Source organism: Oryctolagus cuniculus, chromosome 6 (genome assembly GCF_051225735.1).
Source record: "Oryctolagus cuniculus isolate XC-2025 breed Fujian yellow rabbit chromosome 6, ASM5122573v1, whole genome shotgun sequence".
NCBI classification, from domain to species: Eukaryota; Metazoa; Chordata; class Mammalia; order Lagomorpha; family Leporidae; genus Oryctolagus; species Oryctolagus cuniculus.
In genome coordinates this window covers 129,486,781-129,504,747 of record NC_142872.1, presented here as the reverse complement: position 1 = coordinate 129,504,747, position 17,967 = coordinate 129,486,781, and the positions used below count along the sequence as shown (strand labels likewise).

Genomic DNA, 17,967 nt, shown 5'->3' with positions numbered 1-17,967 from the left:
CATTATGCCTGCAGATGAAAAGCTACACATTTCTTAACACTAACAGAATGTTAACTTCCAATGTTTATATAAAACAATCTTTGTCTAAATCAGTCATTTCCCATCCACTCTAACTTAAGAGACAAAGGGTGGACATGCTCTCGGAGCCAGGAACAAAGTTTACATGTATGAATAGTTTCTTGCTTAAAAGCAGAATCTATACATAATTTATTTTACACACATATTCCGTGTGTGGAAACTATACATAATTTTATTCTTCATGCATATTCTATCTTTAGAAATCTAGGGTTCATGACATATTGATTTGAGTTCCTTAACACAGAAACAGGCAGTACTTCATGTTTAAAAAGGGATGATCTTCAAAGTCAGAGAAAACTGCGATATCTAAACCTGAATATACATATACTATAAAAAATAAATGTGACTATAAAAAATAAGTTTCTGAATACAAACTTCAGATACTCCGATTTACTCAGTCCGGTATGTGTGACAGTGTGATTCTTTAAAAAGTTCCCCAACATAATTCTGATAAAACCAACCTGCAAATAAGCATTAAAGAGCTCTTTGACATAAATCATCTCAATTGTGGCACTTGGGGCAAATTATTAAATCTATCTGAGGTTCTGTTTACCATATATTTAAATGAAGAAAATTAAGGCCCTTGAGGAGGAAAAATTACCTTATCCACTTCTATAATCCCTGAGCACACTACCTGGTAGTTAGTAGCTTCTCAATAACTGTTGTCGGTACATTGTATATTTAGGTATCCTTACATACATGTAGATTCAATATATTTTCTATTTCATATTATAAAAAATCTGCCTATCATTTGGGAATGTTAAATTCATGGGATATATTTTAATATGAAGCATAAAGTTTTGAGTTATAAAAATTTGTTTCTCTGTTCTCATAGAACAATGTTTATCAACTGACATATGAGAGCAATAACTGTACATGTTATAAGAGTTGTGTCAGTATTGTTTACAATAACTGTACTGCTTAGGATCCTTAAGTATATTTTCCCTTTTTTGTGAAAACCACTAGAAAATGATTTGACATAGACAATTCTGTTTTGAAGACAATTTTTCAAGAATATATGCTATTTTTAACCTTTTCTATTGATACTATTTTAAAAACAATATAGACTATTACCATTATCAAACAAAAATATGTTGGCATGAAGAATATGTAAAAATGAACACTGTATTTTAAATGAGTTTTGGTAATAATATTTAATGCAGAGACAATATGACAAACTGACAGATAAACTAGAAAAAAGCTTCCTCACATTTACTTTCTTGTTTAACATTCCTTTCTATCCTTAGCAAGAATTCACAAATAAATAAGGTCATATTTTCACTCCCAAAATTGGACATATAGATGGCATGAAGAGGCAGTGATATGCTTATTCTATTTTTTAATTGTATAAGATGACTTTAATGATGGTCAAATCAAAATGTGAATGGCAATATTAAACTTCTTTCTCTAAACTCTTATAAAACAGAATTCTTTATGAAATAGGTAAACAGAAAGAAAAGCAAAAAGTTGAGAAACTATAACTTTTTCATAGAAGTAAAGGAAATTCTTCCTCAGCTTACTCCCTTATATTAATTTCAAAACAGTATTAAAGAAGACTGACAATATATTTTATTCAGTCACTAGAGCCAACAACCATACAAAATCATTATATAAAAAAGAAAAAAAGGAGGTAAAACTCTTTTCATTCAGTCAGCCAACACTGACTGAACACCCTGAGTTAATACAAAGCCAGTACAGGAAGAGATGGGGTAGGAGCTAGTGTCTAGTCCATTAGTCAGTTAGATATTCTGATTGGTTGAAGCCCAGGGCCGCTGATTATTAATAATTTGTATACCAACCATACGTCTCCTGTCTTCCAGTGATAGTTTTTGTTTGTTTGTTTGTTTGTTTGTTTGTTTTTGACAGGCAGAGTGGACAGTGAGAGAGAGAGAGACAGAGAGAAAGGTCTTCCTTTGCCGTTGGTTCACCCTCCAATGGCCGGTGCGGCCAGCGTGCTGCGGCTGGCGCACTGCACTGATCCGATGGCAGGAGCCAGGTACTTATCCTGGTCTCCCATGGGGTGCAGGGCCCAAGCATTTGGGCCATCCTCCACTGCACTCCCGGGCCATAGCAGAGAGCTGGCCTGGAAGAGGGGCAACCGGGACAGAATCCGGTGCCCCGACCAGGACTAGAACCTGGTGTGCCGGTGCCGCAAGGCGGAGGATTAGCCTATTGAGCCGCGGCGCCGGCCAGTAATAGTGTTAATTGTTTATGATGTTAATAAAATATGATCTCTGCTCTTGGGAAACCAAGATTTAAGACATAAGTAAATAAATCAAAGTATAATATGACAAAGACAGTACTAACACCACATAAAAGATGCTGAAGAGTTTCTGAAGGCAGAACTATCTAGGCTAGAGTAGAAGAATCTATGAGAGTTTGTTAAATGGACAAAATAGAAAAATGAATATCGGATGGAAGAAATAATGTGCGAAATGCACAGAAACACCAATGAATTGGGTGTCTCTTATATATAAAGATGCAGTTCAAAACTGCTAAATTTTAAAATTTAAAAAGCCAAGTGGCAGGAAGGAGGTAAAGAATTTGGATAAATTCCATTCATGAATGGTTTTATTTGCCAATACCAATAATAGCTTTCTTTTCACCTGTCCTCTCCCAAAACCAAATTATTTGATGAGGTCAATAGTTCATGGATCTTAATGTACCGTCTGACTCAAAAGGACTACTTTCATTGTATCCCTAGTGAAAATTAGCTTACTTTTAATTAGCCACTTCACTGCTTTTTCAATATCATGATAAATTCTAGTACTATGTTATTAGGTTAACACCAGCCTCACTTAGTGCCATTTTTAACCAAACTTACCCTGAATTCCACAAATAAGGCATCACTTTTAATAGCACACAAACAACTCAGCAAATTCTATTGTGATAAATACTTAAAAATAAATTTTGGACAAAAATCAAGCCAGCAACCAAAGCACATCATCCCTAGCAGGCACAAGTCCTTGAGGAATGACTACCTATTCACTGAAAGCCCAGGTCAGTTACTCCATGAGTGCAGAGCCACTCTTAGAGATCCAATCTGATAAGCAACCAGGTTGATTACACTCCAGTGAGCTCTCTGAGAATTTGGATCCAGAGAGTTCATTGCAATGAAGAACTGAACCTGAATTCATTCCTATTATAGGCTATATTTACCTACATCTACTAGAAGGGCTTCATACCACAGAATATCTTTCTCTTTAAAAAAAAAAAAGATTTTATTTATTTTACTTGAAGAACAGAGTTACAGAGAGAGGGAGACACAGAAAGAGAGAGAGAGATCTTCCATCCACTGGTTCATTCCCCGACTGACTACAACAGCTGGGGTTGGGCAGGGACATGGGCCATCTTCCACTGTTTTCCCAGGCATGTTGGCAGGGAGCTGGATAGGAAATGGAGCAGCCAAGACTCAAACTGGCACCCATATGGGATGCTGGCATCATAGGCAGCAGCTTAACCCACTATGCCACAATGACAGCCATAAGAGACTATCTTTGTTGCCTATGCACATTTTAATACAGTTCTAGCATCCAAAACTATATTAACAACCCTCAAAAGTGGAAAAGACCCCATGGTACATGATGATGCTACTTAAAAACCTAGTATATGATACAGAGAAATAGACTCTTAGCCATTGACACACTATTAAACTAAAGGAAAATTCTGTATTTTGGCCCTGAGACATAAAAAGACTATTTGTTCCCTGGACCCAGAAAAAAATCCATTATAATGTACACAGAGGAAGGGGTGACACATGATAAAGACACCACTGTCACAATATCTAACTGAACTATTCACTTTCATTTACTAAGCTGTGTTAATACCAAGTGACGAAGCCAAAAGTTGGAAAACTCACCTAAATAAAGGAAAATCACCAGGTTTTCTACATACAGCCAGTGTTAGCTAAGTACCTAACACAACTCAATGAACCTAACACAACTCTTTAAAGTTTAAATAATATTGAAGTTTAAATCAAAGTGTAAGTGAAGATGTTGGAATGTAAATTAGTATAGCCATTATGGAAAAAGCTTTTAGGAGTCCTCAAAAATTAATTTTTTAAATTTTTTTAAATTAAAAAGCACCATATGATACAGTATCTATTGGATATCATATATACACAGAAAATGAAATCCATATGTGAAAGAAATATATGCATATCCATGATGATTGGAGCACTATTCAGAATATTCAAAACATGGAATTAAGGTAAGTGTCCATCAGTGGATGAATGGACAAAGAAAATATGATTGGAGGAAGAGAAAAATGGAACACTACTAAGCCATTAAAAAGGTGAAATCCTGTTATCTGTGACAGCATGGGCAAGCTTGAAGAAACTTTTATTTACGTTGAGTGAAATAAAGCCAAGTACAGAAAGACAAATACCGCATGATCTCACTTACATGTGGAAGCTAAAAAAGTTGATCTCACAGAAGAATAGAACAGTGGTTATCAAAGCCTGGGAAGGGTGAGGATGTGGGGAGGATGGAGACAGAATGGTTAGTGGCTATAAAGCTACAGATGGAGGCAGGAGTAACTTCTAATGTGACAGCACAGTAGGATAGCAATGGTTGACAAAAATTAATTGTATATTTCAAAATAACTGAGAGGACTTTGAATGCTCCCAACACAAAGAAACAATACACAAGTAAAAGATATGCTAATCACCTTGATCTAATCATAATGCATTATACATATATATTAAAATATCATACTGTACACCATAAATATGCATAATTATCATGTGTCAGTTAAAAATTTTTTAAACTTTTACAAGTTGCTGCCAAAATACTTTTATACTGAGATGAAAAACTCTGTATGCTTGTCTACTAAATGCTAATCTTTGCCAGACTTACAATAAAACAGGCACAATGTCAGTAGAAATAACTAAATTTTTAATTCTATGAAAAGAGTTGGCCATAACAGACTGTTTTATTCAGTTTCTAGAACAATTTTATCAAGGTCATATACATGTTACTGTATTAATGAATAGAAATGAAAACAGGTAATAAATTACCACTGTTAAATCATCATTTTCTAGAATAGCTCTAAATGCCCACTGCCTAAATGAAATAATCAAAAACAGTGTAACTTAAGGCAGGTGTTCCACTTCCAATTCCGAAGTCCTGCTAATGGACACCCTGCAAAGCAGCAGATGATAGCCCAAGTAGACAGGTTCCTGTTACCCACATGGGACACCTAGATTGAGTTCTGGGCTCAGGCTTCTGCCTGGTCTAGCCTCAGCTGTTTTGGACATTTGAAAAGTGAATAAGTGGATGAAAGATCTTTCTCTGTCTCTTTCAAGTAAAAATGAAAAATAAATTTTTTTAAATATACCTTGAAAAATACTTAAGTATATGTTAAATTGCAACTCCACATATAAATAACGGTGGTTGTTTAAAAAATAAATAAAGTATGGAGGACTGTATAGTGTGCTTAAAAGAAAAAGTGTGAGGTTACAGTGATATCCTAGCTGCAGATGCAACCCATCAAGTAATCTATATGCTTTTGAAATGTGAGAAATACTACAGGCCACATCACCATTCCATACCCTTCATTTCAATAATTATAACCATTAGTAACATTTTTCACAGTAAAAGTTAATTTTCAATAAGAAGTTGAATTTTATTTACTATTTCTCAAGAGTTAATAAAAGTACTGGACAGGAGAAATAGGAATATATTAACAGATGATACCTTCTCTCTAGACAGTGAAATGGGCTTTATTTGTTACCAAAACTATAATTTAGCCATATTCTCAGTAGGAATGCATTTTGTATTGATTAATATATGAACAGTTATATATATGTTTTCACCTCTGGGGAAATAATTCATCATAGAACTTAAGTATACTTGCTTATTTTATGCATCGTAAAGTGTCTGGGAAACAGTAAATAATATTTTTTCAAAATAATAAAACCCCTTCACTTTGATTCTGTGTGAAAAAAATAAATTTATAATTAAGGAAAAATTTAATGTCTGAGACAAACATATTCATATTAATTTACTTATGTCAGCCCCAGATAAGTTATAATAACAAATGAGAAGGCCGGCTCACTAGGCTAATTCTCCGCCTGCGATGCCAGCACCCTGGGGTCTAGTCCCGGTTGGGGTGCCGGATTCTGTCCCAGTTGCTCCTCTTCCAGGCCAGCTCTCTGCTGTGGCCTGGGAGTGCAGTGGAGGATGGCCCAAGTGCTTGGGCCCTGCACCCGCATGGGAGACCAGGAGGAAGCACCTGGCTTCTGGCTTCGGATCGGCGCAGCGCGCTGGGCACAATGCACCAGCCGTAGCGGCCACTTGGGGGTGAACCAACGTAAAAAAGAAGACCTTTCTCTCTGTCTCTCTCTCTCACTGTCTAACACTGCCTGTCAAAAATAAAATAAAATAAAATAAAATAACAAATGAGAAGATATATTAATTGATCCTAATTCTCAAAATATTTATGGAGACAAAAGTATGTAAATGAATATTTGGGCAATGATCAACATGCAATCCTTTTATTCATGCATATGTTTTAGAAGAATACCTCTATGTCGTTGTATGCTTTCCATGCTGGATACATCTCTACAAGTGTTTCCATTGGAATATTTTGGTGCATGAAAAACAGAAAAACTCACTACTGGTAGAGGATACAAATTGGAGAAGGTAGCATTTTTTCCCACATTGGAAAAAGGCATCTGATGGTGTTGGATCAGTGGCTCAACAAACTCATGATCAGCAATTCCAGTGCCCTTGGCCTTTCTCTCATCTTCAGAAATGGATGGTCAAGAACATTTTTGCATTCAAAAATAGTGTAAGCTATATCTTTTTTACCATGATTTCCCAGAAGACCAGAAGTTTTCTTATATCTTATTTGTTAGAACTGTGGAATAAAAACCATTTCCAATTGCAAGGGAAACTAAGAAAGTTTTACATTTTCTGATCTCTCTAAATGGAGAATACAGGAGAGAAAGAAGTTGAAAACATTATTAGAATAGTCACTGAGCAAGGTCTAAAACGATCTAGTATTTCAGTTACTTAATATTTCAGACATATACTTCACATATAACAGTCTCATCACCTCCTAGTAGAAGGTAATCCCAAAATCTCACCTAGTTATAAAAGCTAACTGTGAATCCAGAATCCAAGGAAAAACAATGTTTATCCTTGTGAACCACTGATCTACACACCAAATTATCTGTCCCCAGCATCCCCAATACACCAAATAATAGAGAAAAAATAGGGTGACTGCAATAAAAATTCTCACTCAGAAAAATGAAGAATAAAAAACGCATGAGTTCCAGTGGCAAACATTCCTAGTACACAGCAATCCCGATATAAACAATGGCTTATCCTATCTGGCTGTCCCTGATTCAGCTATCTAGGAGGTTCTCCTTCGATCACTGTCACTCACATCCTTTCATTTATACCCTTTGGGTATCCCTTGTCCATTATCCTTCTTGGCTTTATAGGAAATTGGCACTGGCAATCTTCTTCAGGTATGTAATGTTTTCACATCCACTGCTGGTATACACAATACACAAGGGCTTTGTTATTACCTTAGGAGTCAAACAATCACAGAATATTTGCTATTGTGGCTTACAATTTCTTTATCAACTGACCACATGTGGCTATTTAAGTTAATTAAAATTTAAAATTAAATTTCTCAGTCATATTAGCCATTTTTTGTTTTCTTTTAGTTTATTTTCATTTGTGTGTGTGTGTGTGTGTGTGTGTGTGTGTGTGTGGAAGGCAGAAAGACTGAGACAGACAGTTATTGTTGCATATGCTGGCTGATTTTCCAAATGCCTGCAAAAGCCAAGATTGGGTCAGGACAAGTCAGAAGCCTGGATCTCAATCAGGTCTCCTACAAAGGTGACGGAGACCCAAGTACTTGAGCCATCATCACCTGCCACCTCCCAGCCTGTGCATTAGCAGAAAACTGGAATCAGAAACAGAACTCCAATTAAAACCAGGCATTCTGTTATAAGATACAGGCACCCCAAGCAATATCTTAACTGATAAGCAAAATGTGTCCCCACTGGACATCTGAAGTGGCAAATTTTATATTACATGTAAAATTAAATGCATTAAATGATGAAACCGTGTCAGCACATGAAAGTCACTGCTATAGCTAAGTTATCATCAAGTGCCTCATTGCTAGGATAGCTATCAGAATTTATTATGGAACCAGAGACACCAATTAGACCATCATGCATCCTGTGTTAATTCTCTATACCAAAGAAGCAGTAGAGATTCTTTTTTTTTATTAGTAGAGATTCTAAAATCAATGAGTTACCTGAATAGTGCTATTTTCCAGTCAGCTAGCAAGGTGTGCTGGTAGAAAGCTGACAAGTTCTCTACAAAACCTGCCCTGGATCAAGGATGAGACACAGTCTAGAATCATGGCTTCAGAAATTTACCCATATATCATCAAAACTGCATCTAAAATTTGGGAGGATTCCTATAGGCTTTAAAAAAAAAAAATCAGGGGCTGGTGCTGTGGTGTAGCTGGTAAAGCCCTGCCTACAATGCCAGTATCCCATTTAGGCACCAGTTCAAGCCCCAAGTGCTCCACTTGCAATCCAGCTCCCTTCAAATATGGCTGGGAAAACAACAGAAGATGGCCCAAGTCCTTGGAGCCCTGCACTCACATGGGAGACCCAGAAGAAGCTCCTGGCTCCCAGCTTCAGATCAGCCCAGCTCCAGTCAATGCGGCTATTTGGGGAGTGAACCAGCAGAGAAGACCTCTCCCCCTCTTCCTTTTTCTCTGCCTCTGCCTCTCTGTAACTCTGCCTTTCAAATAAATAAATAAATAAAACTTAAAAAAAAAAAGTAAAGTAACAGAATCCTTTCTCCTGTTTAGTGATTTTTATTTTAAGCCTACGTTCAATATTGCCATCACCTACATCATCCTTGCAGAGAAACTGAAGACTCTGGAGAGTAAGAAAAAGCTTCAATTGTTTCAAAAGAACTCACATAAAGGGTGCCTAGAGGACCTCAGTTAAAAGATCTTCCCTTTGGATTTTATGCCAGTTTAAATTAGAACACTGGGGGGTTCTTTAGCCTGATTCATTAAAAGAAATAATAAAAGGATTTTATCTTCATTTGCAGGAAGTTACCAGTCCACAGCAGATCCAAATCCAAATCAGACCTCTCTAAAGGCATGTATTAGCAGACTACTGAAAACTAGCCTATAGTCTAGTCCCATTTTAAAGTTACAAATACATCTAATATTCCACATGACCATAAGACAGACATCTTACCCAATTCTGAAAACTGTATTGTTTAAAAAGATATATTACATATTTACAGCCAGTTTCAAAATACATATTCAGAAAATCCATATTAAATGTGATTTTAATTTATAATTATCAAGATTGAATCTATAAATTAAGTCAGAATCTTCTTAAAAATCTGGTCAATACAATAATGTGCTTAGTAAAATGTTATCACATTAAAAGAATTCTTATCCCAATGAAGAATGCTAGGAGATCTCCTTGAAAAAAATACTAAATTTTAAAAAGGCAAACCTTTCTAACAATGTTTCATCTATAATTAAAGGTTTTCCAATAAATTCGGATAGCATGCTTACATATGCTATATTTAGCATTTGTCATGCACTACAACTGTAACAAAACACTTTTAAGTATATAAATTAAATATAGACAAAATTAAAATAGGCAATTATAACAGTAGGAAAAAATAATATTAGACAGAAAAAAAAGACTCTAACCACTTTGTCCTCCTGGTGTGAATATCCACGAAAGCAAGTTAGAAAAGACAGAAAAGACAAAACAAAAAAGAAATAATTAATTCCATTCTTAAAACAAATAAGAGTTTATAAGAATTTGTTAGTGATATTAAAGTTCTCAAAATGTCTAAATTACATTTTGACAGAAATCTAGGATTTTAGATTTTAAATTAAAAGTTTAGAAGGAATATTTTCCATACATTTCATTCAATTCAAGCAAGAGCATGCTATATATGATATTGAAATATATAAACAAAATATTTTCCATAAAAACAATTAAATATTCAAGTACCAGAAAAACAAAACAATTCCCTTCCACAGATAATCTTAAGTAAACACTACACTCAAATGGAAAAAGTGAAAAATGTTGAGATAAAAACTTATATATACAAAGACAATAAAACATATCACCACTTACTTTTAATTTCATTATGTAATATCAATAGACAAAATAGTTACATGAATTATGCAAATTGCTACTAAAAGTAATGTCTGCCCCATTAACTTAGAAGTCTTCAACTTTACATAAGAGAAAAAAAAATCAGAAAAAAATCACCAAAAATATTACTGATTTTAATTGGTAATTTGGGGTTAGAGTTTCCCAATATTGTAAATGTGAAAAATAAAGTGATTATATATATAATTTAGCCCAAAAGAACATACTTAGAATTACTGAAAATCAAAGTCAATTATTACATTTATTTTTTCTTTCAAAAATAATTATAATATACACAATAATGCACTAATACACATCTGATATATTACAATAACTTTGGTGAATTAAAATCAAAGTCAGATGTCTTGGTAAAAATCAAAATGATGTGTTTTGAGATGTAACTGTTGCTTTCAATTATTGGTGGAAGTCTAATAAATATGTCTATGATAAAAGACAACCACACAGACCTTTCTTAAATTCCTGCCTGTTAATCAACATCTCTAAGTTGTCTATTTGTACAACATCCTTAGCATCTCATAGCCTTTACATTTTCATCTGATAGAGAATTAATATTTACATTGTAAGGCTCTTTAAAGAATTAAATAAAATTACATGCACAGCTCTCAGTACAGTGCCTGGCACATGGTTCTATATTTGATATTCTGGCCTAGTAAAACTTAGAATAATGTATAAAAGAGATAGCATTTCATAGCATTTCATCTTTTACTTCAGTCTTGACTGTTTATAAATGTTATAATGTTATAAACTACAATGTTAAATCTAAATGTAATATAAAAGCTACTGAACATAATCCAGGACACCTACTGCCAACTATGGAGCACTCATTACATATGTTATCAGCACTGCACTTTAGATCTTAAGGCATAAAACATGAGTAAGATCGTTTCTGATCTCAAGAAACTAAATGTAGTTTAATTTAGGAGAGAAACAAGCATCATTGCACAACAGAGATGTTCTGAAAGCAGGGAAGTAACAAAGTACCATGGACACAAAGGAGAGAGGAAATCACAGTATTTGGAAAAAGGAGTAAAACAATGTTTCAGAAATGTATGCCAGGCTTTAAAGAATCCATGAAGATCATTTCATGGCGGGGGTCAGAGGGGAGATGGCATATGGAAAAAACACAAACACACAAACAAGACTAGCATATTTGGAAATACAAATAATTTGGAATGAGTCGGTTATAACTTATTATATGTTTGAATGACAGTTTCCATAGTTGAGTATATTAATATCTGGTGAAACTTCAGAAGCATAACCCTTTCACAAGACAATACACAACACAGGAAAAAGGTAAGAAAAAAATTAGGTCATACTAATGAATTTGCTAATAGTTAATCCCTCAACAGATAATAGAAGTTCAATTTTAGCTATAATATACATGAAACATTTTCCTATAGTATATACATGAAATATTACTGCCATTATATCTTTCTTGTCTTTCAGTAGAAAGAAAAAATTCAAAATCTACCATGTGATTTATAAATATTATTAGCTACCAATAATTGAGTGTTCAATGGCTACAATATGCAGAATGAACTGGAATGAAGCAAGTCTAGAAGCAGATAGAACAATTAGGAAGTTGTTAAAATATTTGGGCAAGAAACAAAGTGAGATAAGATCTACAGTTGTAGCAGAAGGAGTAAAAAGCAGTAGACTGAGTTAGGAGATAGTGAGAGGTAAGATCCTTTAAGACTTCAATGAGGAGGGGCAGCAAGTTAAGCCACTCCTTGTGACATGGACACTCCATATCTAGATTGCAGATTTGAGTTCCAGCTGCTCTGTTCCCTGCTAACATTCCTGAATAGCAGCAAAAGATGGTGGTTTCAGCTTGCCCAGCCTGGGCTGTTGTGCCCATTTGGGAAGCAAACAAAAAAATGGAAGTTCTCTTCCTCTCTGCCTTTCAAATAAATAAAATAAATCTCAAAAAAAAAAAAAAAAAGATGAAGACTTACATTAGGAAGAAGTAGAAAAGAACTCCTAGAGTCTGACTTGGGCTACTAGAAGAATAAGAATACAGTAATTTGAGAGAAAAACATACACACACACACACACACACACACACACAAATGGAGGAAGAAGTTTGAAAGAAATCATGAATTCAAATATAGATAAGGTGGGTTTGAGGTATCCATAATAGATTAAAGCAGATTTTTCAGTACGACATTATGTAGGTGGATATGGAGTCAGATGAATATTCTGACTGGTGAAATCATGTTTGTAAATCATCAACACACAGAGTATTAGCAGCTATGGAGTACATAAAATCAAGAAACAGAGCGAAGGAGAAAAACAGAAAGAGAGAGAGAGAGAAGGAGCCGGAATCATATCTTATGTCTGCTCCTTATGTTTGATAAGGAGCCAGCATTGTGGTGCAGTGGGCTAAACCACCACCTGCAATAATGGCATCCTATATGGGTACCGGTTCATGTCCCCATTGCACCAATTTACTCCTGCTACGTATCCAGTGATCAACAAAGATTTTTTTCTCTTCTGTAAAATAAACTCCTGAAGCCACATTCCCTGCACCAATTTAAAGTTTAAGTTGAAATCCTTAGGATACATTTGAAATGAATTGTCCAATGTAGATGTACCTTAAATATATTTTCACCAAATGTTGGAACTGCATATTTAGTGTAGTCAGTATAAGGAAAATACCTGCTATATAACCTATTTGGTAGACCCATCTAACTGTCAAACAATCAACTAAATCTGACTTTCTATCAAAAAGATTCCAACTTTAATTTGAAATTCAAATAACTCTTATGAATCACCATAACACACATCTCACATTACAATTCTAATTCATAGTAGGAGATATGTGGACTATCTGGAGATGCACCTTTGGGAGTGGTCAATGTGATACATAAAGTTAGAGAAATAGATAAACTAAAAGAGAGTATGTGTGACAAGGAGCAGACAATGTGATGAAAATCCATGATTGAGTATTGAAGAGTTCTCATATTGTGCTAGGTCCTAGGAATCCTGGGATAAAGGACTGTGATTCCTGCTCTCAAACAGCTCACAGCCAGGGTGATTATTGTGGTGCAATGGTTAGACCATTTGTGATGCATGCGTCCCATATGGGAGTGTTGGTTCCAGTTGTAGCTATCCAGCTTCCTGCCAATGTGCAGGAGGTGATGGCCCAAGTATTTGGGTCCCTGCCACCGATATGAGAGACTCAGATGGAGTTCTGGGCTCCTGACTTTTGTCCGATCCAGCCCTGGCTGTTGTGGGCATTTGTGGAGGGTACCAGGGAATTGAAAATGTTTTTATGTCTGTCCTCTCTCTGTCATTTTTCATTGCAGGTAGAGGCTTAACTAATTATATCACAACACAGCTCTGAATAGAATTTTAAATCAAAGGAATATCCTCAGAAACAAATATTTTATTGATTCTTAATATGTATATCAGAAAGATATACATGGAAACTTGGAGAGACAAATCAAAAATCTAGGGAGACCGACAACACTAGATTTCATAGAACAAGTTACCACAGAAGAGAAAGTTAAGGCAAGAATGTAAGGGGTCTTCAGAGGGTCCCTTCATGTTTGCAGCTGAGCAATGATCAGTGAGCATGCATGTAAAAAAAAAAAGTTAAGAGAAAGGGAAAAAAAACTTAAAGGATTAGAGAGAACAGTGGCCGTTCTCAACAGAAAGAATGGAAAAACTCATAATTCACAAACTTTAAAGTACTTGGGAAAATCTTTCCTCAGCAGGAGCAATGTTCCATATCAACCTAACGAATGGTAAAAAGCAAGATGTAAAAGTTTTCAAACTGTTTCTATGTAACTTAACTGTATCCTAGAAGAAAAATCAAAGAGTTATAGCAATGCAAAAATAGCCACCACTCAACAAGGTAAAATTTACAATGCCTGGCATCCAATCTAAGATATGAGACATGCAAAGACTCAGGAAAACACATAAAATAATGAGAATAATCAATCAAAATCAACCCAGAATTTACATAAATATTATGGTTATCAAATAAAGACATCAAAATAGTAATTACAACCATATTCTATATGTTCAAAAAGTTATGGAGCCCATGGATTATAAAAAGAAATCCGGGCCGGCGCCGCAGCTCACTAGGCTAATCCTCCGCCTAGCAGCGCCAGCACACCGGGTTCTAGTACCAGTCGGGACGCCGGATTCTGTCCCGGTTGCCCCTCTTCAAGGCCAGCTCTCTGCTATGGCCAGGGAGTGCAGTGGAGGATGGCCCAAGTGCTTGGGCCCTGCACCCCATGGGAGACCAGGAGAAGCACCTGGCTCCTGCCTTCGGATCAGCGCGGTGCACTGGCCGCAGCGCGCCGGCCACGGCGGCCATTGGAGGGTGAACCAACGGCAAAGGAAGACCTTTCTCTCTGTCTCTCTCTCTCACTGCCCACTCTGCCTGTAAAAAAAAAAAAAAAAGAAAGAAAGAAAGAAAGAAAGAAAGAAAGAAAGAAAGAAAGAAAGAAAGAAAGAAAGAAAGAAAGAAATCCAAAATTGAAACTATAGTCTTTAAAACTTCATCTGAGATTTAAAAAATACATACAGAATGATATAAACAGAATATTTGATAGTGCAGGAGAAAAGAGCAGTACACTTAAAAGCACAGTGATAGGAAGTATAAAAAATGAAACACAGGAGGAAAACAAAAGTTGGTTTAATATAAAGAACATAAATAACCTGTAGCACAGTTTCAAGCAGCCAAAGATATATGTAATAGGAATTCCTGCATAAGAGAAGAAAGTGGAGGGATCAGGATAAATATGTTAAAATAATGGCCGAAAAGCCGGCGCCGTGGCTCAATAGGCTAATCCTCCACCTTGCGGCGCCGGCACACCGGGTTCTAGTCCCGGTTGGGGCGCCGGATTCTGTCCCGGTTGCCCCTCTTCCAGGCCAGCTCTCTGCTATGGCCAGGGAGTGCAGTGGAGGATGGCCCAGGTGCTTGGGCCCTGCACCCCATGGGAGACCAGGAAAAGCACCTGGCTCCTGGCTCCTGCCAGGATCAGCGCGGTGCGCCGGCTGCAGCGGCGGCCATTGGAGGGTGAACCAACGGCAAAGGAAGACCTTTCTCTCTCTGTCTCTCTCTCACTGTCCACTCTGCCTGTCAAAAAAAAAAAAAAAAATAATGGCCGAAATTACCTCAAATCTTATAAACTATAAATCAGAAATCCAAAATATTCAACAAAACCCAAACACAAGAAATTTAAATAGAAATACACTATAGAACATTGTAACTGAATTGCACATAACTAGAGATTTAAAACCATTTAAGAAACCAGAGAAAAAGTACATACTATGCACAGAAAAATAAGAATGTGAATAATAGCACATTTCTCCTCAGAAACAGTGAAAAGGTGAAGGTAAAGAAGCAATAACTTCAAAATACAAAAAGAAAAAAAGTTAACCTAGAATTCTATACTCAGCAAAAATATCTCATAAAATAATGAAGGCAAAATGTTCAGAACAAAACAAAGTTGAAAGTTTTCATCAGCATCTTTGCATTGTAAGAAATGTTAAAATAAACCCTTCAGGCAAATAAAATACAGTTATGGGGGGGGGGAGCCACTGTAATCCATAAGCTGTACTTTGGAAATTTATATTCATTAAATAAAAGTTAAAAAAATATTTAAAAAAAGAGTTGTATTATAATTATGTCTAAGTGCTCACAAAAGATGTATCATTCTTGGGTGCTTCTTTAAAGTTAATTAAGTTTCTTAAAAAATAAGTGAAATTATCTTCAATATGCAATGACTTTGAACAGCCCTTGTCTTGATTGTTGAGGAACAGTGTTTTTTTAATGTGTTTTCTTTGTGCAAATTGTTGAACTCTTTACTTAGTATAGAGTTGGTCCTCTGTATAAAGTTAATTGAAAGTGGATCTTAGTGGAGAATGGAAGAGGGGTGGGAGTAATGGTGGGAAGGGGATATGGTGGGAAGAATCACTGTATTCCTAAATCTGTACTTATGAAATTTGTATTCCTTAAATAAAAGTTTTCATTGGGGAAAGAATTTAGAAAAAAAATACAGTTAGAGATAGAAGTACAAATCTATAAAAAGAAAAGAATAGTACTAAAAATGGTATATATTTTTCTTATTATTTAAAATCTTTAAATATAAACATTTTTAAAAAGGAATATGATGTATTGTGGAATTTATAAAATGAGAGAAAGCAAAATAAGACACAAATAACATAGAGCCAAAAGAAAAGAAATGGAAGTACTCTATTATTAGCATGTTACAATATACATTATATATTATAAAAATGGTTGAGAGTTGATTATGATAATTTAAAGTTGTATATGACAAAAACTGAACTGATTAATAAAACAACAAAACAAAGTTATAGCTCTTGAGTCAACAATGAAGAAAAAACAGAATGATAAAAATCACTTGAGAACTGTAGTTCCTCACTGAAAAAAAAAAATCCAGGAGTAATCCAAAATAGTATTAAAAAATAGAAACAAAGACAAAATAGGTCAAGTAGAAAACCAAAGGCAAATGATATAATCAAATCAAACCACACCAATAATCATATTAAATGTCAATTGTCTAAACAGCAAATTAAAAGGCAAAGACTGTCAGACTGGAAAGCATAGCAAGGCCTAACTATATTCTGCCTATAAGAAATGTACTTCAAATATATAGGAACAAATAAGCTTCAAGCAAAAGAATAGAAAAACATGTAGCATGTTAACCCATTAAGTCTCAAGTTTTCAATTCTACAAATATTTCAATGGCATAGTATTTTTTCAAAGTTCCCATAAGTGGTATATCCATTGCTCAATTTCAGTTTCCATATTTGTCCTATACTTAGGATTATGGAACACAATGGATTAATACCACCCAACAGAAACGTGGAGTAGCTATAGTAAGATCAGATTTCAGAGCAAAGAGTATTACTAAGAATAAATAAAATCACTTAATAATGTAAAAGGATCAAGTCAATAAGAGGATATAACAATCCTAATCTTTGGAAGTTCTAGCAGGGGAGCGCAGTTACTTGTATACCCTTGACTGAAGACCGGACCTCCTCTAGCGGGGAAGGTCATCCTTTTCGAGCAAGCACACAGCTTCGGGAGGGATGCACACGGAGCAGTAAGGGAGGAAGGGGACACACACCTAGTCAGCAAGATCAGCTGAATCAACCCTGGTGATCAATGAAGTGACAGATGTCATAGCCACATCACCCTCGCATCCAACAATCCTAAACTTTATGGATCTAAAACACATGAAATGAAAATAGACAGAACTGCAAGGGAAAATAGACAAAGTTCAGTGCTGTCACCTATTTCAATACTCTTCTAATAATCAATAGGATGAAAAGGCAGAAGATCAACAGCAATACACTATACTTGAACAATTGTTTCAATCAAGTTGATTTGATAGGCACTTAAAAATACTCTGGCTATGTGGCAGGGAATCAACTACTTGAGCCATCATTTCTGCCTTCCAGGATGTGCATTAGCAAGAAGTTGGAATTGGAAGCAGAGCATGGACTTGAACACAGGTGCTCCAATATGGGATATAAGTATCACAAGTGGCAGTCCAACAGCTGAACCAAATGACAGCCCCCCAGAGGTAATTTGAATTTATAGAAATATTTTTACTATTTATTTATAAGTCAGATTTTGAGAGTATATCACACATTTACTAATAAAAAAAAGAACACACAAGTTCATAATGCAGTGATAATAAGGTTATTATTGTATT

General features: G+C 35.5%; 1 protein-coding gene across 30 annotated transcripts in view; it reads right to left on the bottom strand.

Moving 5' to 3' along the window:
- The window catches only part of RIMS2 (regulating synaptic membrane exocytosis 2), a 718,020-nt gene that overhangs the window by 518,462 nt on the left and 181,591 nt on the right, over positions 1 to 17,967 (bottom strand). For 16 of the 30 annotated variants that reach the window (XM_089336449.1, XM_089336431.1, XM_089336432.1 and 13 more), the window contains one exon: positions 9,793 to 9,804. The exons of the other annotated variants lie outside the window; for them this stretch is intronic. In XM_089336449.1, coding sequence (XP_089192575.1) covers positions 9,793 to 9,804 — 12 coding nt within the window. The remainder of the gene's footprint in view (positions 1 to 9,792; positions 9,805 to 17,967) is intronic. 30 annotated transcript variants of the gene reach the window in all.